The sequence below is a fragment of the Pygocentrus nattereri genome, chromosome 12 (genome assembly GCF_015220715.1).
Source record: "Pygocentrus nattereri isolate fPygNat1 chromosome 12, fPygNat1.pri, whole genome shotgun sequence".
Classification (NCBI taxonomy): Eukaryota; Metazoa; Chordata; class Actinopteri; order Characiformes; family Serrasalmidae; genus Pygocentrus; species Pygocentrus nattereri.
In genome coordinates, this window is record NC_051222.1 from 29,532,163 (window position 1) to 29,559,896 (window position 27,734).

The 27,734-nt window shown below is 40.6% G+C and overlaps 2 protein-coding genes across 7 annotated transcripts in view; one reads left to right on the plus strand and one right to left on the minus strand.

The window, feature by feature from the left end:
* Positions 1 to 8,595, plus strand: part of akt3b (v-akt murine thymoma viral oncogene homolog 3b) — a 34,624-nt gene extending 26,029 nt beyond the window's left edge. For 4 of the 5 annotated variants that reach the window (XM_017716524.2, XM_037543809.1, XM_037543807.1 and 1 more), the window contains exons 10-15: positions 274 to 402; positions 1,778 to 1,876; positions 2,166 to 2,281; positions 2,474 to 2,561; positions 4,683 to 4,785; positions 6,307 to 8,595. In XM_017716524.2, coding sequence (XP_017572013.1) covers positions 274 to 402; positions 1,778 to 1,876; positions 2,166 to 2,281; positions 2,474 to 2,561; positions 4,683 to 4,785; positions 6,307 to 6,392 — 621 coding nt within the window. In that variant the 3' untranslated portion in view covers positions 6,393 to 8,595. Of the gene's footprint in view, positions 1 to 273; positions 403 to 1,777; positions 1,877 to 2,165; positions 2,286 to 2,473; positions 2,562 to 4,682; positions 4,786 to 6,306 lie in introns of those variants that run through there. The other variant, XM_037543810.1, reaches the window with a different exon arrangement.
* Positions 8,596 to 10,667: 2,072 nt separating this feature from the next.
* Positions 10,668 to 26,055, minus strand: pus10 (pseudouridine synthase 10). Of its 2 annotated transcripts, none has more exons than XM_017716522.2 (18): positions 25,696 to 26,055; positions 24,481 to 24,624; positions 24,073 to 24,318; positions 22,711 to 22,797; positions 22,189 to 22,223; positions 21,421 to 21,532; positions 19,876 to 19,937; positions 19,720 to 19,765; positions 18,169 to 18,233; positions 17,937 to 18,022; positions 16,958 to 17,083; positions 16,756 to 16,812; positions 15,037 to 15,113; positions 14,501 to 14,556; positions 14,059 to 14,176; positions 13,298 to 13,440; positions 12,810 to 12,909; positions 10,668 to 11,836 (listed from the first exon to the last, which is right to left on the minus strand). In XM_017716522.2, the coding sequence occupies exons 2-18, from the start codon at positions 24,604 to 24,606 to the stop codon at positions 11,798 to 11,800; spliced, it is 1,581 nt and encodes a 526-aa protein (XP_017572011.2). In that variant the 5' UTR covers positions 24,607 to 24,624; positions 25,696 to 26,055; the 3' UTR covers positions 10,668 to 11,797. The 2 variants fall into 2 exon arrangements, with proteins under 2 accessions (XP_017572011.2, XP_017572012.2); XM_017716523.2 differs by lacking the exon at positions 25,696 to 26,055 and adding an exon at positions 25,276 to 25,304.
* Between the last annotated feature and the right edge of the window lie 1,679 nt (positions 26,056 to 27,734).

Here is a 27,734-nt window from a genome sequence, read left to right on the forward strand (position 1 = left end):
TAGCTGATTAGGTATTAGCCCAGTATCATTTCATTCATTTATTTTAATCAACTGTTGACTTTTTGTCCTGTTTCTTCTTAAATTCTTTCTTTTGCAAACTTTGCATTAGAAATCTTTTTACTGCATTGCTGGGGCATTTCGTCCATTCCAAGTTGCTCATAAACTTCAGAAAAACGACTGTATTCTGTATGGTTCAAATATCAGGTGTGTTGATGTTACTTTTGTGCCATATCGCCCACACTTACAAGACCATCTGTTGACGTGTTTGTTTAGCTAGAGAACCTGATGCTGGACAAAGACGGCCACATTAAAATCACCGATTTCGGCCTGTGTAAGGAGGGCATCACCGACGCCGCCACCATGAAGACGTTTTGCGGAACCCCCGAGTATCTGGCACCCGAGGTAACCACGGCGACGCCTGTAAACACCAGCCCTGTTGCAGATATTGTCATTTGCCTGCTTTGTTTAAGGCTTCTGTGGATGATGTCACCATAACATGACTTCATTCCACATATTACAGAAGCACAGTAGTTGTCTCCGCCCGAAAACTGTTTGCTGTGGCACGCATGACTCACAGAGTGGTTACATCACAAGTGTAGATGTAGGACAGCATGCCAGTCAATACAGGAGCATTAAGAATTCATAGCATTAGTGCGTCATGAAAGCAAGAGTGTATTTTTGTAGTAAAAGCGGGATGATCTAAAGGGGTGGTGATGTAAATGGATGAGCTAAAGGGGTGGTGATGTAAATGGATGATCTAATGGGGCGGTGACGTAAATGGACGGCGGTGCTGATTATTGGTGACCAAGGATTTATTCCTGAATTGCTAAGCAGAGTGAAGGATTAATTCGCTTCATTGTGCATAATGAACCCCTGTATGGGTCAAGCAGCACTGGAGGAGAACTCAGTGACACACACATGAGGTTTGAGACAGGATATATGGACATCATGTGTTATGTGTTAGCCACGACAGCTATAACTGACCGGTTGTGGCTCAGGTTTTAGAGAAATAGGTTCCTAATTGAGTACAGTCACTTGATAATATGCTATATTAAACGCCCAAATCAATTATTGATCAGGTTTTTGAGGATAATGCACTAATGTAAGTGATTATATTGAATATTTCTAAAGTTCTGAAGAGTAATACCACTAATTCATTACTCTCAGAGGGTAATAAACTAATGTAGGTGAACTGATTACTGTCAAGGTATTGGAGTATAATGTACTAATGTAAGTGATTGTATTGGTCATTGATCACATATTGCAAGATAATGTAATACTGTGAGTGAGTGTGTTGATTACTGCTCAGGTATTGGAGGATAATACCACTAATTCAGTACACTCAGAGGGTAATATACAAATGTGATTGTATTGATTTATTGATTAAGTATTGGAGAATAATGTACTAATCTAAGTGTGTGTATTGATTGTTGTTCAGGATCAGTGTTCTCATATAAGTGATTGTATTGAATGTTGATCGGTAGTAGAAAATAACATATTAATGTAAGTGATTGTATTAATTATTGATCAGGTAATTTAGGATAATGTACTAATGTAAGTGATTGCTTTAAACATTGCTCAGTTATTGGAGGAAAGCAATTGTATTGATTATTGATTCGTTATGGGAAGACAGTGTTCTAAATGATAACTGAATTGACTATTGATTATTGATCAGGTATTGAAGCATAATGTATTAATCCCAGTGGTTATACTCATTATTGTTTAGATTTTGGAGAATAATGTACTAATGTAAGCGACTGTATTGGTTATTGCTCAGGTATTGGAGGATAATGATTACGGGAGAGCGGTGGACTGGTGGGGACTGGGCGTAGTCATGTATGAGATGATGTGTGGACGACTGCCCTTTTATAATCAGGTATGATGACATTCACAGTACATTCATTTTTTTTTTTACGTAATAAAATTTTTTTTAAATTCTATTTTTTGAGAATGATCGTTACATTTACTGCTACTGTATATTGTTTTTCTTCTAACTAAAAAGGAAAAAAAAGATTATAATTCATTCTAGAGGGTCTTCTTGTAGCTAAGAAGAGCATTTGTACATACTTTTATGATGTTTGTGTGTATGTTTATGTATTTAGCTAGCAGTTCAGTCAGACGCTCATCTCTGCCGTATTCGTGTATGTTTTTGTTTGTTTTTCCAGGACCATGAGAAGCTGTTTGAGCTGATTCTTATGGAGGAAATCAAATTTCCCAGAACTCTCTCTGCTGATGCCAAGTCTCTGCTTTCCAGCCTCCTCATCAAAGACCCCAACAAGAGGTGAGCCAGTGTGTATGTGTATTAGAATTATTTAGCTTGGACTCGTTACGAGATTACGGGAAATAATGTCACATGAAGAGACATTATTGCTGTTATTATTGACGTGGCAAGTTGAAGAAAAGTTGTTTGTAAATGCAAATCTGGGTCAAATCTAAAGTAGAAATGTTTATTCCTGAACCCCTGTGTGTGTAGATTGGGAGGAGGGCCAGATGATGCAAAGGAGATTATGAGACACAGCTTCTTCTCTACGTTGGACTGGCAGGACGTGTATGATAAAAAGGTACCAGATTAACCACTTTTTTCCTAAAAATTAGTAGCAACAGCAACCAAAATCTTAGGCTAAATATGAATGTGCATAGGGGCTTGTCCAGAGCACACTGCCTCAAGAATTGAACAAATAAGCAAGAAAACAGTCATGAAAAACCAAAAGGCCACCTTTAAATTAAAATGGAAAGGAAGAGAAGGAAGAAAAAGAAAGTATGAGTGATGGAGAAGGAGTGGAATGGGTGTTTGTTATTGTTATGATGATTTTAGCCAGTTTTAGGGAAAATGGTAAGCAGTTCAGATCACTCTGCACAAGTGAGGAGGAAAATGTTTCACATCCTCCTCTCACCTGCCCCACCTATCCTGGAAAGAAAATGCTCAGCTAGCCTAAAGACGGTCACTGATGCTCCATTTCACTCAGAAATACGTGTCAGTGTGGAAGGAAAATACATTACGCTTTTCAATTCAAGGTGATTTTAAGCCAGCAGGATACTTTAAACAATGAGTGTGTTTACATGCACTCACTAATCCGATAACTGCATAAAATCAGATTTTGTCAGTAATCCGATCGACATACTTACATGCTCTGAGTAGTCAGATAACGAGAGACTCTGGGTTTACATGAGTCTCACAGTCATCAGATTTCTGCTTTACAACCAGCCAATAAACTTGCAGAAGAAGATGTGACGTAAACGTAATGTACAACTCAGATTTCCTACTGCGGCTTTTTTTTTTAACCTGAAAATATGAACACACGTCATCTAGAACGTGAAGAATATTTAAATCCTTTATTCCGTGTTTGGTTTCAGCGCCGCTCCAAAAGTGTTTTGCTGCCTCTCGCTACATCCACCGTCTGATCTCACACATGTCAGAGTAAGAGTTCACATGCGCTGAGAAATGTGACTACTGGGCTAAAATCCTGCCTCTTTATTGGATTTCTTAATCAGATTTCTAGATCGGAGTGTGGTGTTTACATGACCATTTGAATAATCGGATAACTGCAGAAATCCGATTATGGGTACATTTTATATGCACTCAATGAAAATAAAATAAAATAAAAAAAACTTCTGGGGTTCACGCTGTTGTAAGTATACTCCTCTTTTTACACTCAGCACCATTAGTTGCCCACTCTTTACGGTGGCACAGGCAACCATGTGACATGTAGACCAATCAAAGTCAGGGGGAGCTCTACAAACAAACAGTGCAGTGATCAGGGGTGCAGGCTGCACTGTACAAACTCGAATCATTTTTTGGCCAAAAAGACATCATTTTGCTTTGAAATGTCTTTTTGTGTGTGAAACATTGTGTTGGATTTTCTCTGCCTGCCTGCTAACCTGAGGGCTACCAGAAAAACTAAAAAGAAACAGCAGTGCATTAAAATTCTCACTCCCAAGTCTTAAGTTTAAGCTTTAAAAATATAAAACTGGGCTGTATCACTTGATACAGGGGCCACTGGTTTAACCCCTAAATTACTGCATATATACACTTGGATGTAACATGCTATGAGTTTGTTCATTAACTCAAAGTAACTGGCCCAAAACACTACCGGCCCCCCAGGAATTCTACCGACTCTCCCGATTTCCCACTCCAGGATTAAGGCCATGGATGCATGTTTTTTCAGAAGTGCTGGCTCGACACTTGTCACAGATTCCATTGTCTCGTCTCTTTTTTTTTTCCCTATGTGCTCACTGTAGTAAACTATTAAAGTAGCCAATCATAGGTTCACTCCGCTCCACTTCCCCCTCTTCCGCATCACGGCCAATTAGCACTTCATTAGGTGCCTTAATACAATTGCCTGATTTAAAATGACAAAATTAAGTAGATAGAAAGATAAAATACATAAATAGATCATTAAAACTACGGTAACGAGTCAGTTTTGAAAATGTAGTGAGTAAAAGTAGAAAGTATTGACAGAATTTTTCAAGTAAAGTACGAACACCTAAAAAAATGACTTAAGTACAGTAACAAAGTACTTGTACTTCGTTACTTACCCCCTCTGAAGTGGACACTTGTGTATAAGTTTACTCTCAGGAATAATCACCAGCTGATGGACTACTTTTTCACTTTCTGGACTTTAGTGTGGGTAAGAGAACTTAATGGCTGTCTTTTTTTTTTTTTTTTCTCTCTCTCTCTCTAGTTGGTTCCCCCATTCAAGCCCCAGGTAACGTCTGAGACAGACACCCGGTATTTTGACGAGGAGTTCACAGCCCAAACCATCACAATCACCCCTCCTGAGAAGTGTGAGTTTAAATCCAGTCTGTTTTCAGCCTGTTAGAATCAGAATTGTTACCAAGAGTCTGGATTTCTCATTAAGCTGGTTAATAAGTTACAGTTGAAGTTGTATCCAAAAGTTTGAACGTCCCTGTTCAAATTACATCGGTGGCTGATTTTAAATGAAAACAAGTTAACACAATCTGTACAGAGAACACACTTAGATACGGCATTTTATGCACATTTTAGTGCACAATGTCTGTGTATTTGCAGAATTTTATTATTAATTAAACTGATAAAATTTTTTATATTGGAAAAATACAAAAATGTGCCATAAGTTTTGCACAGACAGTTTTTATTCCCCCCAACCCCCCCCCCATGTATTTGAAATTAAGCATATTTGCAGACATTTTGCAGGTGTCAGAAGAAAACCTCGTATCTCCAAAATGGTAAAAAAGCCTTCTTTACTTTTAGTGAAAGTCACAGGAACAAAACTTTTTTTCCAGATCATTTTAGGGCATTTTTTTAGTATATTTATCATGAAATTTACATAGAAGGTGAACGGTAACATGTATCTTCAAATTATGCAAAAGCTGAAAATTTTCAAAAATGGACATACAAGCTTTTTTTCTGACAACAGCAATATGTGCTCTGTAGAGGTGTTAACTTATTTTCACTCAAAAAATCATTCAGCGTAGTTTGCCCAGGGGTGCACAAACTATTGTTTGCTGCTTTGTGAAATACCAAGTTTCAAATTTCATTCTTTATTATTGTGTACACCTACAAATATCGTCTTCCCTCTGTTTCTTCTTTCTGCCTGCTTTGTATAAAAAAAGAAATATTAAATGTAGTAATAATAATAACAGTAACAACAGTAGAGTTCTTTAGAGGCACCTTTCAGGTCACTTTCAGGACACTGTACAATGAAACACTACTAAATAAAATACAAAGTGTATAGAACCTTCAAAGGACCCTCAACATCGTCTTTGTTGGACCAAAACCTAAAAATTGGTAACTTTACGATAGAAGGAAAAACATTCAACATATTTCATTTTTTTTCTTGTAACTGTTAATGCATTTACTGTTACTTAATGTCCTGTATGTATTAAAAACACAAAAAATTGAAATAAATAAATAAATAAGTTGTGGCATGTGCAAAGGTTTGGCCATCATTTCAGTCTCTGAAGTTTGAGCTTAAACTTAAAAAAAAAAAAAAAAAACTTCAGCTGCAGCGGATTGACTAAATAATTTCTCCAGTTCGAATAAAAGACACATAGTTTCAAGAATCCTGGTTTTGTTCTCTTTATATTGGCCAGCTTTCATATTTTGTCACTTCTCAAAAATAAGATCAACAGCCTGTAAAGCCAGTTTTTTACCAGGTGGCCTGAACTGAATGTTTGACAGACATAGCAACAGTTGCTAAGGAAGGCGGGCCTTTCTCACAATTTCATGGTCATTCCATTCTTGCCATATTTTTGTTCTCTACTGAAATGTTCATGTTGAGGAGGTCGGCCCATTGAAGTCACTTTCTCTCTCTTTGTCTCCTGCAGTTGACGAGGACGGGATGGACTCGGCCGATAGTGAAAGGAGACCACATTTCCCACAATTCTCATATTCAGCCAGCGGGCGAGAGTGAGCTCATTAAACTGCACCAGTGTTCATCCCAGGCCATTTAAGGAAATTACGTAGCCATGCTAGGAAAAAGTCTGCCCTGTTTTTTCCCCCTTTCTCTCTAATTACTTATTGACTTGGGGAAGCTGTTTTTGTTTTGTTATTTTGTTTTTCTTTTTTTTTTCTTTTTCTTTTTTTTTGATGTGGGACTTTAAAATAAAAGGGGTTTTGCACAGTTGGGTTAGACTAAACTTAGTCAACCCACAAAAAAAAGTCTCATACATTTTTAGCATTGTTGTTGTTTACAGAAGATCACAAACAGTTTTTTTTTTTTTGTTGTTTTTTTTTTTGTGCATTAAATTATATCCATCAGTATTACCATTGATGTTGACGTATTAGATTTTTGTTATTTTTCTTTTTGCGATTGTTTGAAAGAGCCATTCTGGGGAACAAAACCAAAAATGTTGCCTTATGTGTGCAGTTGTAAGTGTCAGACGAACTCTTGGATGGACAGACAGACAGACATGCAGGCGGACAAACAGACAGGGTTAACGGCAGTGTCGGTAGATTGTCCCTCAATAGGCTCATAAACTCCTCCCCTTTATCTGTTTCTGTATAGCGCACATCTTCCACCTCCTAACTACGAGCGTCACTCTCACACTGCGGAATAAATGCATGAGATAGAAAGACAAATTGCTTGAAAGACACTATTCTAGTTTTTTTTTGTTTGTTTGTTTGTTTGTTTTTCTTTTTTTCTTTTTTCTATTCTTAAGATTTCATTTGCAGGCGGACATCAGTACACAAAACTGCCAGTTACTGTAAACCTCACTCAGGCAACTCTGAGCACAACTACTAACAAACCACAGGGCAACTCCACCCAGAAAAAAGGTGATGTAACTTTGGGACCACTATATGCACTCCGATATTTATTTTTCTCTCATTTTTTGGGTAGCATTTCCCACACTAACGAAAATCTTAATAAGAGAAACCATCTTCGATGCAGTCAATATATCTATTACTTCTCATTGTGAGATTATTGAAAGGCTATTATTACTTTTTAACTCCTTGAACTTCAAGGATTGTTCTTGTTTATAATCTGAAAATGTGATGATGGAGCTTAATTATGAATAAAAAAAGGAATAATAAAGAGAAACGAAATGTTTAACGTTTAAAGGGTTTAATTACTCATTTCTAGTCATTTTATCTGGTCACGTGATCTTATTCTATTGGCAACCATTGTTTTGTGAAACAAGTAACACATTATACACAGTATATTTATATAATTTTATAGAATATATTATCACTCCTTGAAACAAGTAAAAATGTTGTTTTAGAGCAGAGGTCACAAACCCTGCTCCTGGATATTGACCCTCCTGGAAACTTTAGCTCCAATCCTAATCGACACCACCTGGTCCATCTAATCATTGCCTTCAGAAGTCATTGATTAGCTGAAAGAGGTATGTTAGGTTTGAGTTGGAGGTGAAAGCTACAAGAAGGTAGATCTCCCAGAGGAGGGGAGGTGACCATTTGGTTCAGATCTTGTAATATTCTTACAGCAGTCTCACAATGAGAAATATCAGATGTGCTGATTGGATGCAAGATGATTCCCACTTGCCAACATTTTTTTTTTTTTTGCAGTGAGTGGACACTAAGAACTACGAATGAGGTCAGTTTTTGGCAGGCCATCATATGGACATGCAGTCGTATGCAAAAGTTTGAATGACCAGTTTTGTTGATTTTGTAAGTGAAAATAAGTGAACACATCCTCCACATAGATCGAGAACACTCTTAAATATTATATTTTTGCTGCTGTTCTTAGTGCACAGTTTTTATTTTTGGGGGTTTAAAATATGGGGGAGGAATAGATATAAAAAAAATAAAATATGAAAGGTGCCATAACTTTTGCACAGGCCCACAATATGTTAAATTCATCAAATAAACAGTAATTGTCTGTGTTTACATTGAGATTTTTGCCAATCCGATTGAGTACAATCTGATTACAGATTAAGATTGAGGTTTATCTGCACATTCTACTCAACAATCTGATGGAAATCTCTATTTACATTCACACTGCAAGTAATCCGATTCACAATGACACACACGTAGAGAACTGCTTAGTGTAGACGTTACCATAGCGAGCATCACGTGAGTCCAGTCAGAGTAAGATGAGCAGCAGTGAGCAGTGCTTGTGTTTTTAATTGCTTTAAAATGATGTCGGACTCAGGAAAACGTCCTTCAGATGTCCTTATTAAAGAAGGCTGAGAGGAAGACGTCGTGCTCTGAGACACATAAACTGGACGTCCGTCCCACCGCCGTCTTTTAAAGCTCAGAGCATGAACCTCGTCTCCTCTACTGACCAGTTTCTCCTCCGTGTTGAACGGTATAAACTTGCGCTATGACATGATGCGCATGCACAGAATGGAATTTTCTGATAGGGAATGCAATCGGATGCAGGTGTTTACATGGTTATTATTCTTCTGTTTAACGGATTATTTACAGGATTACTCACCTCGTTCAGTCGGATAGAAACTATTCCGAATGGCCTCAATCGGATTAGACTATTCTGATTGAGGTGTTTACATGGATGTATTCTATTCCAATTGAGCTATTAGTCGGATTAACGGATTTTTAGGCTGGTTATTGTGCATTCAAATGTGCAGAGGTGTGTTGTCTGTAGAGGATGTTTCACAAAAAAAAAACACCCAAACTTTTGTATACGACTGTAGGTGGAACTAATCTGACCGCTGTGTTTAGAGCAGCACTCCAATTAGCAACACCTGCCTGTGTAATAATATTTGTAATGATATGAAAGTAACTGATCCTGAATTAGTTTAGTCAGAAGTTATTTATGGATTGTGTATAAGATTAAGAAAGTCACTATGTAAGAGTGCTGGTCTACCATCAGCTTCATTCTGTCACATAACAGCGTTCATTAACATACAGCATGGACATAAAAGCTAATCCTAGACTAGCACTCAACCTGCAGGGAAAGCTAATAATCAACCGTACACTCCTCAGACAGGAGCGCTCCAGCTGTTTGAGGGGGGACAGACCAACACACACACTGTCTCTTTCTCTCTGTTGTTATTCTTCTTCTTCTTTTTGTTTTTTTTTTTTATTAGTTTTGTTTTATCAGTATCCAGTTCTGCCTAGCTGTAGAAATCGTGTTAATGGCCACGTGCCATCGGCAGTAATGTGGAAATCAGTAACAGTAATCAGTCAGATCACATTAACTCTGAGCAAACTGAGCCATGCAGCGCCCCAGCAAGGAAAACCCTGAGAACTGCAGGAGAGTGGACTAGTTGAATCAAACCTGTAAACGCCCCCACCCCAAACCCAGAACCACATCTCCAGAACCCCCCAATCCACCCAGCTACAGTATCTGTGATGTAAATATGCAATGCCTTTTTTTTTTTTTTTTTTTTTTTTTTTAGTTATTCGTCACAACTAAACAGAAAAAGAAAATTGTGTGACAGGTGTTGTGTGACTGTACTTAATTGTTGGATGATGAAAAAAATACACATGATACATACAAAAAGAAATCAATCACTACAGCAGCAAAAACATGAGGGAAATCTTAGGGCCATATTCCGTAGAGAGGAGTCTCTGTGGTTTCATGCCCCGCCCCCTTTTGCGCGGCCCAAATTAATCGCAAAATGACGTGTGCGTTCGTTAAAAAAAAAAAAGAAGAAAGAAAGAAAAAAGTTGCAGCTCATTTTTCTCGCTGTGAGATACTGGTTTCGCTAACAACGGTTCTACATCAGGTTTTCTAATGTTGTTATGAGAGATTTTTTTTCCAGTGTATTTTTGTACCATAATTGTAATTGTTTTATTTATTTCTTTGTTTCGTTTTGCTTATGGCAATGTTACCCTGTCTCTCGTTCCAATGTTTTGTTTTGTTTCTTTTCTCCTTTTTTTTGGGTTTGTTTTTGTTTTTTGGATGAAGGACAACGTTGGATGCATTGCGGATTTTTTGTTTTTCTTCGATTTCGATCCTCTTTAGTTGTTTTTACCTGTTTTTTTTTTTTTTGTTTGTTTGTTTGTTTTCATACCAAAACATTGCGGCAGGTATCCAGTAGAGGTCTTGCCTTGCTGTTTGGTAGTATTTATTTTAAGTTATATTAAAATGATTCAGAGAAACTGCGTTGTTGTGTCGTTAAAATTGTAAATTTTTCCTTTAAATGAATCCAAAAATTCTTTCAACTGTTTGCATTCAACTACAGAGCACTTAAAGCAAACTTTGAATACAAATATTTGTTCAATATGTTCCATATCAGAGAGAAAAAAATGGCCAGTAAACAACAGGAAGCTCAAATTTTAGTCCAGTCACAACACAGCAAAAAACAAACATGACTTTCTATGAGACAGAGTGACGTCATCTACAGAGAACACACTTATGCATATTTTAATGCATAATTACTGTTTATTTGCTGAATTCAACATATTGGGGGAAAGATTAAATATAAAATGTGGCCTGTGGGGGAAAAAAAAATGGCACTTTTTATATTTTGTGTTTGTGCAAATAAACGGAAATTGTGCACTACTAATTTGCATAAAAATAACATTATCTGTATAGGAAAATCAATAAAACATACAATCTGACAGGAAGGGTTTAATCTTTGTACAGTATCAGTGTACTCTCATGCACCTTGTCAACTGTCAAATTACCATCAGATATGTTTTATGTATAATTTACATCAGCCGTCTTTAATTTGACCTGGTTTGACAACATTGCTAAGTAGCGGAGTTGCATGACGAACTCTACTGCGACTCCGTTTCCCTTCTGTACAGTAAACTCATAACAAGGTTGGGTTTACAGTGGTCTGATGTCTGCGGAGCATTAATGTTAATCAGTAATATTTACATATTTCAGCTACTGCTTTAAATGCAGTAAATCCTCTTAAAAGCGGGGTGTGTTTATGTTTTGACTAGATCTAATAATACATGCAAGATTTAACCTACATTTCCAAACGTGATGCTTACTGTACTAATGGCCTTCTGTAAATCTCTGTTTATGCGAGGGAGCTACAATTACAGCTGGCGAAGCACATGACAAAAACAAGCAGGCAGAGGATTTTACAGCTGCGGTCTACTGAAACTGAGCTGTGGTTTATTATAAAATGAGCATAGGGGTCATTCACAGACTTACTATCAGCCCAAAATAAATGGTCCATCAATCATCAAACGTTAGAATCCTTCAGTAAACCGATTCATGTACGTCTAGGAGTGAATCTGCACCAATGTCTTTCAGATACTGAGGCACATTTGGCCATAATAAGCCTGTTATAATTGTCCAACTGAGCAGCAACCGTCTGCCAATGTTAAGGACTTCCTTAAGTAAGGCCCAAAGTTTGCCAGCTTGTAGACTCTGGAACAGATACAGGAACTGATGAATATTTCCAAATATTCCTCAGAAGCTGTTGCCACCGGTCACTCTGGTACAGCAGGTGGCCAATCCACGTCCACTGACTGAAAATAACAACACAAAAAGGGGGGGCGGGGGGGGCGGGGAGGGGGAGGATTACTCAATTCAGTTCTGGGACCACTACAATTACAATCCTTCACCATTCTCAGTGAAATCTCAATTACAATCTTATTAGCCACGGTCTGCCAGACAACTTAAGCTGTCTAAGACAAAATCAAACTTTTAACAGTTTGAAAGAAACCATAACTGAACTAAACTGGGCTTAATCTGTTCCTAAACCCAAAGCAACCCAAAGAATTTACTATTTTATTTTACTATTCCAAGTGCAGGGTGATTCAAAAAGACCCATCCAATTTCAAGATGATTTAATTCACCTGTAAATCATCACAGAACAATGCAGTAAAACTGTAAATGGTTTAAATGAGTATAAAGTTTATTATGTTATTTTACAAGTGCTCAATATGAGCCTCCTCCAGCAGACGACATCAACGCCTTAGCCAAACTCATCCCATCATGGTCATGCCTCTTTCAATGCGATTTCAGAGATCGTCCAGTGTTGTTGGGAGTGGCACATAAACAGAATCCTTAAACAAAAAAAGTCACACAGCGTGAGATTTGGTGATGCTGGTGACGTTTTTCTTGGAACTGTTGGCACCAACGACGAAGCTCTGAGCTGTTGGAGGTTCACTGCCATACTGACATCTCATCTCAAACTCTATGACCCCTATTTCAGTTGGTGTGTGATTGGCTCCTGGGCGCCTCACGGTTGTAAAAACCTGCTGCTTTGAAATTGGATGAGTCTTTTTGGACCATATCTATCAGTCCAACCTTAAAATGAATGAAAAGGGCTGCTGGTGCTTATAAACAGGGGACATTTTCCCCGCTCCAACATCCGATTCCGCTGAATCCGATTAACCCAGCAGAATCAGGTGCGTTAGCATGTGGGAAACTGCCGTTTCATGGCCCTCAGATTCTGAACTCTCGAACGCCTGTTTCAGGCATCTCTGTGAAACGTACCTCCACATCCAGCTCCAGAATGTCCACCTCAGACTCCATGAGCGCGCAGAGGTTGGGCTTAGTGCGGCCGAAGTCTCCGTGAACAAACTCCTTTATGTAGCTGTACAGGCGGTTATTAAGGCATCGTTAAACGAATTACATTTGATGTGTTATAACAGTGAATCAATGCTAGAATTCTTCTGAAATGCAATTGCATTTGACAATTCAATTTCAATGCCGGCTTTACACTTAAACTGGTGATCTATAGACTAAATGTGGTGGTAAAATGTAATAGATACAGCACATGCTAATATCAGTAACTTCAATCAATGACAGTATTGGCTAATAGCAGTGATTAGATATGAGTTACAGTACATGTTCATATCATTATCATATGCTATGTTCAATTAATGAACAGATGATGTGCTTATATCAACGAGCCTGTTTATTTCTAGATATAGAAATGTCCAGCGTGGAGCTGCGGCGCAAAGCGATGTGGGCATGGATACGTCCCAGCCTGCGTGTGCAGCTGTAGTCTGAAGTGGTGCGTATCCAGGTAGCTAGCGCTCATGGAGTGGATGACCCTCTGCCGGACAGCCAGCGGCCTGCGGTGCAGCACTCTCAGAGGAGTCTTCTGATCAATCTTCAGCTCCTACACACGAAATAAGTTTACTACTTTTCCATACAGCCCATACAAGGAAACGAAGATCCCTGATTTCACCACGGATGAGATATACAAGTTATACTTCAGCCCAGGCTGCTTTCAACACGACAACACAGTTCATCTATTCAGAATAGAGGCCATCTATATATAATCAGACTTAAAGGCACAGGAACATAAACAGTCTGTTTAAAGGGGCCTGTATCCTACATTAGCCTGGTATTTTATGTTCAACTTCTAATGAGGAAAAACAGCCATAGTTCATTTTCTTCATTACCATTTTCCAACCTCTCTTTATCCCCAAGAATTAAACAGGCTGTTTTTGTTACTGCGCCTATGTACACACATACATATACACATACACACACATTTATATTTAGCACTGTTGTCTGAACAAAACCTTGTATCTATCAAAATGGTAATTTTACAGAAGAAGGAAAAAACATGCTTTACTTTTAATGTAAGTCAAGGGAACCAGACAATTTTCCAAGCCATTTTTGGCCACCTGTTTTGGTCCATTCATCATGAAATTCATACACAATGTAAAGGGCAACAAAAACTGAAAAAATGGCTAAATGTATATATGGAATCTGGAAAGGACCGATTTACCTTAATGTTTGCAATAAAGTCCAGATCACTGTTAGTTATGGCCTTTTTGGTCCAGATGAGGGCACTGTAGGACTTAGTCTTCTCCTCTTCTCCCTCCTTCATTCGGCCCATAGCATCCCTACAGGAACACACATCCATCTAGCACAGGGTTCTTAAGTTCTGGTCCTGGAGGGCTGGTGTCCAGCAGAGTTTGGTGACTTCCCTGCTTACCAAACTACTGGACACCAGCCATCCAGGATCAGAACTGATGAGCCTTGATCTAATGCAGAAGTCAGTGAGGGTGACTATACACTGATAGATAAATAAATAAATTATTTAAAATAAAAATAATAATTACTATATGAATTATATATTATATAACAAATATATCAGCCACAATTTAAGAAGCGTTCTCTTGCCGAGATGCCAACAAAGCGAAAGCCTCTCTGTGCAGCACACACACCTTGTTACAATCTGCAGGTCCCTCACTCGTATTTTATCAGAGGACGCATTGATCACCTGTAAATATGACAGAAATAAACAGATAATTAACAGAGTTTTTACAAACAACTCAATAGAGTGGGCTTGGAGAAATCTTTCCGCCTGTATACAGTGCTGTGCAAGAATCAGAGACCACCCTTCCTTCATTTAATTTACAGTCTATTTCAGGAGAACAAGATTAGATATAAGATAGAAAATAATACACTTGCATTTGGAATAGCCATGTCAAAAAACAGGAGTTAAAAACATTACTAAAAGCTACAGAGAAAATGAGAGTCCTAAAGACCACCCGGAAGACCTGGTAGACACCAAAACTGTCCCCATCAGATACACAGCACTTAAAGCTTTCCTCTCTGAGAGAGAGGAGAAAATCAAGCTCCACTGTCTAGATTTCTTTGAAAAACTGAAAGCAAGTCTGCAGAAAATGAAGGGTCTCTGACTTCCACACTTTTGTATGTGTCGGCTATTTTATTAAAGCGTACTGAATTAAGTAGGTACCTCCTGAAGCTGTCTGACCTCTGCTCCGTTAAACTTCGCTCTGTGGGGGTTCAGTAACTCCATAGCGAACGGCCGTCCTGCAGGAGACACAGCAGTTACAGTCAGAGTAGCATGTAACATCAGTGTTTCTCAACTTGGTCTTCATGGCCCGCTAGTCTGTCCACTAGACTGTTGGTCTGTTCACTAGTCTGTCCACTAGACTGTTGGTCTGTTCACTAGTCTGTCCACTAGACTGTTGGTCTGTTCACTAGTCTGTCCACTAGACTGTTGGTCTGTCCCCTACACTGTCCACTAGACTGTTGGTCTGCTCACTAGACTGTCCACTAGACTCTTGACTGTTCACTACACAGTTGGTCTGCTCACTAGACTGTCCACTAGACTCTTGACTGTCCACTACACTGTCAACTAGACTGTTGGTTTGTCCCCTACACTGTTAATTAGACTGTTGGTCTGTTCACTAGGCAGTCTACTAGACTCTTGACTGTCCACAGCACTGTCTACTAGACTGTTGGTCTATTCACTACACTGTTGGTCTGCTCACTAGACTGTTGGTCTGTTCACTAGACTGTCAATTAGACTGTTGGTCTGTTCACTAGACTGTCAATTAGACTGTTGGTCTGTTCACTAGGCAGTCCACTAGACTCTTGACTGTCCACTACACTGTCAACTATACTGTTGGTCAGTTGACTAAACTGTCCACTAAACTGTTGGTCTGTTGACTAGATTGTCCACTAAACTGTTGGTCTGTTGACTAGACTGTCCACTAGACTATGCATTAGACTGTCCACTACACCTTTGGTCTTCAGAGCCCTCTAGATTGTTCACTAAACTCTTGACTGTCCACTTGACTCTTGGTCTTCAGGGCCCACTAGACTGTCCATTAAATTCTTGGTCTTCAGGGCCCACTAGACTGCCCACTAGACTGTCTACGCCACTAGACTTTCCTCTAGACTGTTAATCTGTCCACTACGCTCTTGGCTTAGACCAAAACCCTGGACCATCTGGAGGACCAATGAGGACTCGTCTGAGAAACACTCAGAAGTGTTAAACGCTAAAATACCCCAGAGGTTTTAAAGATCTATGATGTGTATATGAAAGATATGTTGTCCTCTACAAACTGCAAACTACATCATGTAAATATAGAGGATTGTGCAGAAACCTTAGGCTGCCGCTCTGTTTGTCATTTGTTTATTGGTTGTTGTCTTTAAAAGTGCTATTTTAAAAACTTTTTATTTGAGTAGTCAGTGTGTTTTATTAATAAAAGACTATACAGCATTAAAACAGACATAATTAAATATAAATGCTGTGCTGATGATCTCACTCAAATTCATATGCGTGTGAAGGCAGACGAGCAAATACTTTTGGCATTATAGTGTATATATGTTCATTAGATGCTGGTTATAGTTAAAAGTATAGATGGCAATATGATGATATTTTGTGACTATCATAATAAACAACATGCTATTCTGAGCACATTGGGAATATCATCCGTAGTTTGACCAACTGAAAAATGACCAACTGAATGTTTGAGCATATTTAGTCCAGTTTACCTGTATTCACAGTATATAAAGTGCTGAATAAAATCATTCTATACTGGGTTTTAATGGTAGTTTTTTAATAAATGGGAAAATATTGGTGCTCTGTGTCTGCACTGTGTTTTGTGTTTCAAAATATTGTGATATGTATCATGAAAATCTGAGTGTGCGTGTGTGGACGCACCATTCCCTAAGGTTCGTACGTCCACATCTTCTCTCCCAGATGAGGAAAAGTTAAAACCTACAAACAGCAGAGAATAGAATTAATAAACAACTGTGACAACTTTTATTACCAGGCCCAGAATCTCTCTAAAGCTCTGTGGTCATACAAATGGCTCTGACTACCTAAAGCAGAGGAATAAACTCAGTCTGGTTTCTGTACTGACCATCGGCCCTGAAGGAGGAGAGGAGAGGATCAGCTATCAACTCTTCCACTGATCCCTCCATCCTCCTCTCTCCATCTATCACCCATGGAGTCTGAGGAAGCTCACGAGAGAACTTATTATACCTCCCTAAGGACAGACAGACAGACAGACAGACAGACAGAGAGAGAAACAGAGGAATACTGTCAGCAACAGAGCTATTTCAAGAAGACACAATGAGGGCAAAGACAGAGTGACTGACACATAAAACAAAGAACTAACGCTCACACAAAGACACAGAAACGCAAAAGTCTTTTTGAAATGCAAAAGCACATTTTTAGACCGTTTATCATTGGAATAAGTGTGTTTATACTGGTAAAAATCACCATATATCTTTAGATCAGATGCAAATAAATATAAACACAGGCAAAATAACAACTAACTAAGTAGTCTGGTTCCAGATTTCTCCTGGAACGCCTTCAGCTACTGCAGAGATGTGTTGAAGATACATTATTTTGTACCGACAGCAGCGATATGTAAGATATGTAATAACAATAATGTCCTATATTCATTATATAATGATAACAACAACAATAATAATAATAATAATAATAATATGATGATGATGGTGTCTGAGTATCTACTTCTATATGTGTTATACATAGGTGTTTATCTACATGTAATGTATGTAAACACACAACGTATGTAAACAGGGGGCAGTCGTGGGCTGGAGGTTAGGGAACCAGCCCTGTGACCAGAAGGTCGCCAGTTCGATCCCCTCAGCTGACAGTCCATGATTTGAGCAAGGCACCTAAGCCCTGATTGCTCCCCGGGCACCGTGGATAGGGCTGCCCACCACAAGTGTGCTCACTGCCCCCTGGTGTGTGTGTTCACTAGTGTGCATGTGTGGGTGCTTCACTGCACGGATGGGTTAAATGTGGAGGTCTAATTCCACAATATGTAAACACAGTTGGCAAAATGGTTCTAAACTCTAAATTCTCACCTGCTATAAAGACAGATGTATGCAGGCATGTGGTGTCCAGTGGAGTGCACTTGCTGGCTGGTCTGACAGGTGGACAGGGGTAATGTCTATAGAGGGACACAGCAGACACAGAGCAAACAGAATACAGCTTAAAGTTGAGATACTGTGGTCAGTCTCAGTGGAGAGGAAAGAGAAAAAGAAGGTTTATATATATATATATATATTTTTTTTTTTTTTTTTTTTTTTTTTTTACCTAAGAAACTTTGCATCTGAAATTTTGTCTAGTGCCTTCACTACCGCCATCCTGGTAAAGACAGACTGAGGAACAGAGAGAGAGAGAGAGAGAGAGAGAGAGAGAGAGAGAGAGAGAGTGAGCGGGAGAGTGAGAGTGAGAGGGAGAGAGAGAGAGTGAGAGGGAGAGAGAGGGAGAGGGAGAGGGAGGGAGAGGGAGAGAGAGAGAGAGAGAGAGATTATGCATACAAACTCTCCAGAATACTAGATCAGCTTTAATATATGCAAACAGGTTTGGGAGCCCCTGGTCATTTTTTAACAATTACATGTGGTGTTGCTTTTCTAAGTGAAAATAATTTAACACATACTCTACAGAGAACGAACACACACACACACACACACACACACGCACACGCACACGCACACGCACACGCACACGCACACGCACACGCACACGCACACACACGCGCACACACACGCGCACACGCACACACATCTTCCAAGCTGCTTCTCCTTCTGGGTCGCAAGGGGTGCTGGAGCCTCTCTCAGCAGAACACATTCTGCATATTTTAAAGCAATATTACTGTTTATTATAACATGTAGGTAAAAAAAGAACATAAAATGTGGGCTGTGTAAAGGTTGTGACATATCTTATAGTTTGGTTTTCCTAATATGTTAAACGAATCTTTGCAATAAAATTAGCAGAAGGAGCCTTTAGGTGCGTTCTCTGTAGAGGGCATGTTATGGGCTGGAGGTTAGGGAATGAGCCTTGTGACTGGAAGGTCGCCAGTTCGATCCCCTGAGCTGACAGTACGTGACTGAAGTACCCTTTAGAAAGACACCTAACCCCCAACTGCTCCCAGATAGGGCTCTGGGCGAGTGTGCTCACTGCCCCCTAGTGTGTGTGCATTTAACCCATCTGTGCAGTGAAACACCCACATACTCACTAGTGAATCATAGCAGCAGTCTACCAAAACCTTAACAACCACCTGGGAAAACTTTGTCAAGCGCTTGTCTATAGAAAAGCTGTTCTAGGAAAGATAAGATAATCCTTTATTAGTCCCACAGCGGGGAAATTCACAAAGCTGATAATGTATAAAATACCACTAAACAGTTTATAATAACAATGAAGGACAATAAGTTGAAGAAGTTTTTTCACTGTGTAAGGAGAACTTCATCTTTAAGAAAATTGGAAAAAATACAAAACTACAAATGCTACTCACAGCACAAGTGTACGTTTGTCAACTTTTCTATAGAGAAGGCCTACGACAACAAACTAGAAGGGGAAAGTCTGCGAATAAACTTTAAGCTGGCTTGACAAAGCCATTGTTGTTTTCCCAGGTGGTTGCTAAGGTTTTGCTAGGCTGCTGCTACGATTCATTAGTGAGTATGTGGGTGTTTCACGGCACGGATGGGTGAATTTCCCCGCTATGGGACTAAAAAGGGTAACTTAATTTCCCTTAGAAAATCAACAAAACAGGCAATTTGATGTTAAAACATTTACATACCTAAAGGGGTAAAATATGTAGAGACAGAGTTAACACAGAAAGTGTGAGCACCACAGGGCACTTACTGCTTTATTCTTAGTAGGCTTGAAGCAGTCAGAACAGGTTGTAGCCCTGCAGAGGCAAAAACGAGAAGCTTTCATTAATAAAGCACAATAACCTCTTACAGACAGCCATAATAGAGAAAAGGACGGAGTGAATGAAGAGTGGTGGAGTAAACATACAGGAAATGACAGTCTGCCTCTGTTTCTGGGTGTGTGAAACCCACACTGACTTCAAACAGACTCTGCAGAACACAACAGACATACAGCAGACATCATTCGAATGGGTAAATACAGCATATTCATCATGACATGGCAATAAGTAATCCTCCACATGCACTACGGTACTGTGAGCTCAACTTAAAAAGCCCAAAGACTCTCTGTACAAGGTCTCTACGCTAATGTATACCCTTAAAGCAAGGGCACAGGGAAAATCAGCCAAGTCATCTTTACTTCTTTAGTTTTGCACTAAAGCTATGAGGCCAACAGAAGCTTATAGCATACCAGTTAGCACTGTGCTACCTACATGTCTATATAATCGCCTCAATCCGGGTTGCGTAATCTTAAATAGACTTGCTTCTGTGTTTTCTGACGTTGTATAAACTACCACTGAACAGGTTTCATGATGTTAATTAGGGCTGCACGATCAATGACATGAAATGTACTGACAGTAAGTTGATGAAGTTTTAATGCTGTGTAAGAAGAACTTCTCCTTTAAGTTAATAGGAAAAAATACACATGCAAATTTACAAATGCTACTTACAGCACAAGTGCAAGTATGGCAGCTTTTTATAGAGAGGGCCTACAAAAATGAACTAGAAGAGAAAAATCTTTCAGCTGACTTGACAAAGCTGTTGCTATGTTTTTCCAGGTGGTTGCTAAGCTTTTGCTAGTCCGTTGCTATGCTTTCCCAGGTGATTGCTGCTATGATATCCCAGGTGGTTGGTAAACTGTTGCTAGACAGTTGCTATGGTATCCTAGGTGGTAGCTAAGGCATTGTAAGGTGGTTGCTAAGGTTAGGCTAGGCCGTTGCTATGCTTTCCTAGGTGGTTGATGCTATGATATGCCAGGTGGTTGTTATTGTGTTGCTTGACAGTGGCTGTGGTATCCTAGGTGGTAGCTAAGGTGTCATTAGGTGGTTGCTATGTTATCCCAGGTGGATGCTAAGGTGTCGGTAGGTCATTGATATGGTGTCCTAGGTGGTTATTAGGAATCCTAGGCGGATGCTAGGCCTTTGCTGTTGTATCTCTGGTGGTTGCTAAGGAGTTGCTAGGCCATTGCTCGGGTATCCTAGGTGGTTGCTAGGCTGCTGCTACGGAGCCCCTGGTGGTAACTATCTTGTTGTTAGGCAGTTGCAAATCGTATCCAAGGTGGTTGCAAAGGGGTTCTTAAGTAGTGGCTATGGTATCCCAGGTTGTTGCTAAGTTGTTGCTAGACAGTTACTATGGTATCCTAGGTGGTAGCTAAGGCATTGTTAGATAGTTGCCATGCTATCCCAGGTGGTTGTTAAGGTGTCGCTAGGCCAATGTGATGAGATCCTAGGTGGTTGCTAGGCTGCTGCTTTGGTATCCCCTGTAGTTGCTATGGTAGTTGCATAGGCTCTATGATCAAGCAAAGTTTCACGGTTCTAGCTAGAACATTGTGACCTGTCAAAATGAAAAATGCTTAATTGGTGATTTGTAAAGTTCCATTACTTGATAGCTACATGAGCCTTGTAGCTCCACTTACGTTAGTCAGTACAGGTGTTCCCAGTTCTTTGCCCACCATTCCCTGTATTGCCCACTTAAAAGCATCCTTCACCTGAACCACATCCTCCTTATCCAGACACATGCTCTTCTCCCTGATACACAACAGAAAACAGTAGAACATTATTGAGTACTTGGTCCAAACCACAGCCTACTGATTCCACGCAGGTGTACAGTAGGTTAGTGCTTTACCTGCTGTAGTACAGTTGAGTTAATTCATCACATCATGATCAAACCCTTTATGAGCCTAATTAGTCAGAGAAAGGCACATCAAGAAGAGTGCAGGGATTGTCTGAGGGTGAAAGGATCAGCAAGAAAAGCTGATCTTAGATCTTAGCACTCTACTGGCATGTTTGGTCCTCGGCAACTCAAACATCAAAGACTATGAGACACTATGCCAGTGAGCAACAAAAGGTACAGTTTAGTTTGATAATTCATTTCATATTTCTGACATGGCATCTCTATCGAATAACGCCACAAAGACAGATTCAGCTGGGTCTACATTATAATTAGTGACCGCTGTTAGCGTAGTAACAAATCAGCTCGGGAACTCAGGGAACGTACTGGCTGGTCACCACGTGCATTTATGACTACGTCATTCAAATAAACGTACAAATTCACAGGTCTGCAAATTTCACGAGGACTTTCTAAATGCGTCATAAGGGATTTTTTGTTGTTGTTGTACAAATGAAGCCCGTTAAGCGATTTTCTCAATGCTAGAGATTCAAGGAAGAGTGTGCGTCTTACATACTTGACTTCCTTCTTGATGTGTAGCCAGCAGGAATGCTAAAGGAGGAGAAAGAAAGAAATGGAGAGAGATGCCTCCGCTCAACAGGGAATTCAGATTAATAAATAATGATGCAAATGTCTCCCTCTCTCTGTAGGTTATAGTGTTGTTACTATATATACATATACACACACACACCTTGCTGTTGTCGGAAGAAAACCTTGTATCTCCATTTTTGACCATTTTCAGTGTTGAACATAATTTGAAAATACTTTTTGGCCTTTACATTGTGTGTGAATTTCATGATGAACGGACCAAAAGAAATGACCTAAAATGAACCAGAATGACGTCTGGTTCCATTGACTTGCATTAAAAGTAAAACAGGTTTTTTCCTTTTTTCCCCTTCTCCTGTAAAGTTGCACTTTTTGAGATCCAAGGTTTTCTTCCAACATTATACATGTATACTGCACAGCACAGGGGACGTCCAGAGGAACTGAAAGGCTACAGAGTATAGTTTGGTGGGATTTTCACTGAAGGGCGACTTACTTCTCTGACCGACAGCTGAGCAGGAAGAGACACAGCCAGCACCAGACTGCCAAACTTGTAGTCCGCTTTTCTCACAACCTCACACACCTGATGACAAGTATTTCAGAGTAATATTTTCAGATTTCACCTGCATATCATCATCTCAATCATTACCACACTAAGCGTTAAAGTAAAAAAAAATGACTAAAAATAAATTTTCCATTTAACCTATTAAATGTCTCCAAGAGGTTCTAGCAGGACGTGCATTTTGCGTAATAAAGAAGCAAGTACAGCAAGAAGCGCAGCACTACAAGCATAAACAGCACAGCGTTTCAGCAGCCGTGAGAATGTGGCTTCATAATGACTCTGTAAAAAAGCCACGTCGTCAGCGGTGAAACCTGTGCCCATCAAATCCGACCAGACGACAAACTGCCAGTATAACATCACTGTTTGCTGCTAACCGACTCGCTTTAACGGTCACACGTATATTCACTTTATGGCTGGACATGTTCTGCCCTCACTACAGCCTGAGCAGGTCACCAGAAAGCTAACACTACTAAACGTCAGACTTCAAGTTCAAGCCTCTAAAGGAGGAGATACTTAAAAGTGGGACATACGGAGTACAGAATGGAGCTAACCCGTCTGTTTGAGACACGTATCTGCTTTATGATCTTCCACCTGACTCTCAGTGTGAGCTACAGTAGAATGGCTTTATTAGTGTGAGTAATTTGTGTAGAACACCAATAGGACCCTCTGACCAACCCACTGCCCTCATGCAGGTTCAGGTTTCTGTTGAAACCCCAATACACCTGAACAGCATCCCAACTAGAAAGACTATTTGTACTTTTGTTTATTCCCACATTTCCATCATACTGTTTGTTTGTTTACGCATTGCTGGAAGTTCTGCCCATGAGCCACGCAAAGGCCCTGATGACAAGAGGATGGTGGGCCACTGTTGGCCTGCTGATGGCAAACCAACATTTTCTATTAAATGATTTTATATCAGGCCTAGTCATTATTTTTGTTCATGATATGTCTTAGTTTATTTTCTAATATAAAAGTCTCTGTGCATTTAAAATCTGTTTGAGGAGATCAAAAACTAGTTAGAGCTTGAATGCAGGACGGTAGTCTGGGTGGTCCGAGGGTGGACCAGCAGTGGCACACAGTCAGCGGGGTGCATGTATGCTTAGTATGTATGCTGGTTATATGGGGCACCGTGGGGTGCAGGAACCAGATGGATAGTAACTGTATAAACTGCACAGTAACGTGTAGCTGATTAGAAGTCATCCCATTATTTTATTACATTTCCAACTGTTTAGTTTCATATCATACTGTGAAGTATTGTAATGTTATATTTCTGCCATATTATCCACTCATAATCACCTGTTTGGTGTAACTCAGATCACAGAAGTCCTGCAGGACCCCCAAACAGGCCACGCAGATCTCCGACTGGACATTAGGCTCAGTGTGCGCTGCAGAAGCCTCCGAGCTGCCGTCCTGTCCGACCGGCGCCGAGTCCAGCTTCAGCTTCTTACAGGGTGGATCTTCAGTCTGTGTTTGCTCTGCGGCGCCATGGGATTGCTCACCGTCAGCCTCACTGAGGAAAGCTAACAGCTCTTTGTTTATGTCCTAACAGAGGCGAGAAAAACACATGCAAATAAAGGCCCCCACTGAAATACCTGTACCTGTGATAAAAGGGCATCAATGATAATAATGAAAATAATTAAATAATAATAAACATAAAGAATATTTAAATGAAAGAGGGTGAGGAGGATGAAGGGTCACACCTACCTCACTGGGCAGCTGATACGAAGAACACTTTCCCACGCAGCAAAACCGGAGGACGCATCTCGCACAGCAGCCAGCGTCCAGCAGCTTTCTGACAATGGGACTGTCTTTTTCTTTAAGCGAAAGCATTGTTGAGAGAAAGACAAACTGGAGAGAGAGAGAGAGAGCGAGAGAGAGAGAGAGAGAGAGAGAGAGAGAGGGAGAGAGAGAAGGAGAGCGAGAGAGAGAGAGAGAGCGAGAGTGAGAGAGAGCGCGAAAGAGAGAGAGAGAGAGCGCGAAAGAGAGAGAGAGAGAGAGAGAGAGCGAGAGAGAGCGAGACAGCGAGAGCGAGCGAGAGAGAGAGAAAGCGAGAGAGAGAGAGCGAAAGAGAGCGAGCGAGAGCGAGAGCGAGAGAAAGAGAGAGAGAGCGCGAGAGAGCGCGAGAGCGCGCGAGAGAGAGAGAGAGAGAGAGAGAGAGAGAGAGAGAGAGAGAGAGAGAGAGCGCGAGAGCGAGAGAGCGAGAGAGAGAGCGAGAGAGAGAGAGAGAGGAGCATTATATATGTAAATGCTTTCTCGTGACATCATGTAAATTCTTCTCAGGACGTCACAAAACAATGAATTCAAAACCGACTGGTTTTGCAAATTTGGTTTCCATGCATGGACTGGGTGACGAGCACGTTTCATGACAAAGCTTTAAACAAGCTTACATACCAGATCTCATTTTAATTATATATATTATATATATACACTGATCAGGCATTACATCCTGACCACCTCCTGGTTTCTACCCTCACTGTCCAGTTTATCAGCTCCTCTTACTGTATAGCTGCACTCTGTAGTTCTACAGTTACAGACTGTAGTCCATCTGTTTCTCTGATACTCTGTTACCCTGTTCTTCAGTGGTCAGGACCCCCATGGCCCCTCACAGAGCAGGTACTATTTGGGTGGTGGATCATTCTCAGCACTGCAGTAGCACTGATGTGGTGGTGGTGTGTTAGTGTGTTGCGCTAGTCTGAGTGGATCAGCATCCAGAAGACGTTCATCCCTGTCGTTCGGGGCTGTAGATACTTGCTAAAAATGCAGAAGCACAACAACTAAAAGACGCGCAGAGTAACTGATCCCGTCGGCCCGCTGACTGGCCCGAGGAGCTGGGGGTGAAGCTGAGGCCGTGCAGCCGAGCCTCTCACTCGCCCAGTGGACACAGTCCGGCAGCTGCTCTCACTTACACACTTCACCTACCTGTGCGCTGGGGTCGCAGTGTGGTCAGCAGCAGCCCGGGGACCACCTGCTCCCCTGGATTACTCAGATCTCCTCAAATAAACCATCTCCTCTCCTCCTCTCCCGGCGAGCACTGCGGCGCTCTGCTCGTGCGGAGAACGCGGACCGCCATTGTGGGCGCGTTCCAAACCGTTACGATCAAGTGCGCTGGAATTCCGCTCGCGCGCTTACCAGGGCAGCAGAACCGTAGTGCGTCACAGTGTAACGAATTCAGCTCGTTCAGAATTCGGTTACCAAGGCAACCGTTTATTGACAAACAAACGCCGTTCGCCGTTACGGGCTCGGAGCTGTGAATCCCGCTGAGCGCCTGGCTAAAGGAGCGTAGCTCAGCTCAGAACAGCTCCATCAGAGTGACGGAGGTACAGTGTTGCTAAAGCGTCAGAAATCAGAGAACCATCTGCATCACTATAATCACAATATCACGGTATTGTCATTGTCACTGCAGTCAGAATCATACTAATTAATAAACTAATTACATTTATAATATTAGCACAAATAAGTTGTGTAATGTTGGGGGTCAGTAGAGTCGGGGTATGGAGGGTGGGGTAAGTGGAGTGGGGGTATGGAGGGTGGGTGTAAGTGGAGTCGGGATATGGAGGGTGGGGTAAGTAGAGTTGGGGTATGGAGGGTGGGGTAAGTGGAGTAGGGGTATGGATGGTGTGGTAAGTAGAGTCAGAGTATGGAGAGTGGGCGTAAGTGGAGTCGGGATATGGAGGGTGGTGTAAGTGGAGTCGGGGTATGGAGGGTGGTGTAAGCTGAGTTGGGGTATGGAGGGTGGGGTAAGTTGAGTAGGGGTATGGAGGGTGGGGGTAAGTGGAGTGGGGGTATGGAGGGTGGTGTAAGTTGAGTTGGGGTATGGAGAGTGGGTGTAAGTGGAGTTGGGGTATGGAGGGTGGGGGTAAGTGGAGTGGGGTATGGAGGGTGGAGTAAGTTGAGTTGGGGTATGGAGGGTGGGGTAAGTTGAGTAGAGGAATGGAGGGTATGGGTAAGTGGAGTGGGGGTATGGAGGGTGGTGTAAGTGGAGTTGGGGTATGGAGGGTGTGGTAAGTAGAGTGGGGGTATGGAGGGTGGTGGTATGTGGGGTGGAGGTCAGGAGGGTGGGGTATAGGTTGGGTTCTTACGTACGTCTACTGTACATAATGCTGGAAAGTAGATCATGAAAACCATTACAGTTTTGCTTCCTAAAGGGAGTGGGCTTAAAGGTTACCATTAGAAACCAGTAGTTTCCTGTAGAACACCATTAAATCCCATTAGGAAACCATCAGATGCATCTGGAACCTGTTACAGAACGTATTCTAAGCCATTAGAGTCATTTACACTGTGATATCAACCCACTAAGACAACACAACACACTGTTTGAGAAACGTGTTCTAGTGTCGGTTTATTCACAAAGACTTTTATTGTGAAGGCGGGGCTCGTCCTCCAATCCTCATGTGCCCTGCGTTTAAGGGCCCTAGGGCGCCTTGCTGAGCTGAATCCATGAAACACTTATTTATTTATTTACTGTGTATTTTCCTGTTTCTTTCTGGACTTTCTATCTTTTTTTAGACTTGAAGAGAAGATTTGGTCAATATGTATTATATATATTTTTAATGACCCTTTCTTTAACCCTAAAGAAACATTTATAATAAATTTAACTATAATTTTAGGTCAATTTTATATACACAGAATGAAATTTGCTGAAAATGTACCATCATACCAAACATTCATTTATTCAGATCTGTACACTTCTTACACACCTTGATCGTCGACAGATGAAAAATGAGAAATGTCATAAATCCATTGATTGATACTCTGAAGCTTTTCAGTTTTATTTGAATCCCACTATATAGATTTTTTTTCTTTTCCTTTTGTCGTTGTTTTTGTTTTGTTTTAGTTTATTATTATTTTGTTGGATATATGAATCGTGAAATTGACCTGCTGCTGTTTTTGTTTACATTTGTTGAACTGTATTAAGTACACACAAATCAATAATAAGAGAAGTACTGGGTAATAAAGCG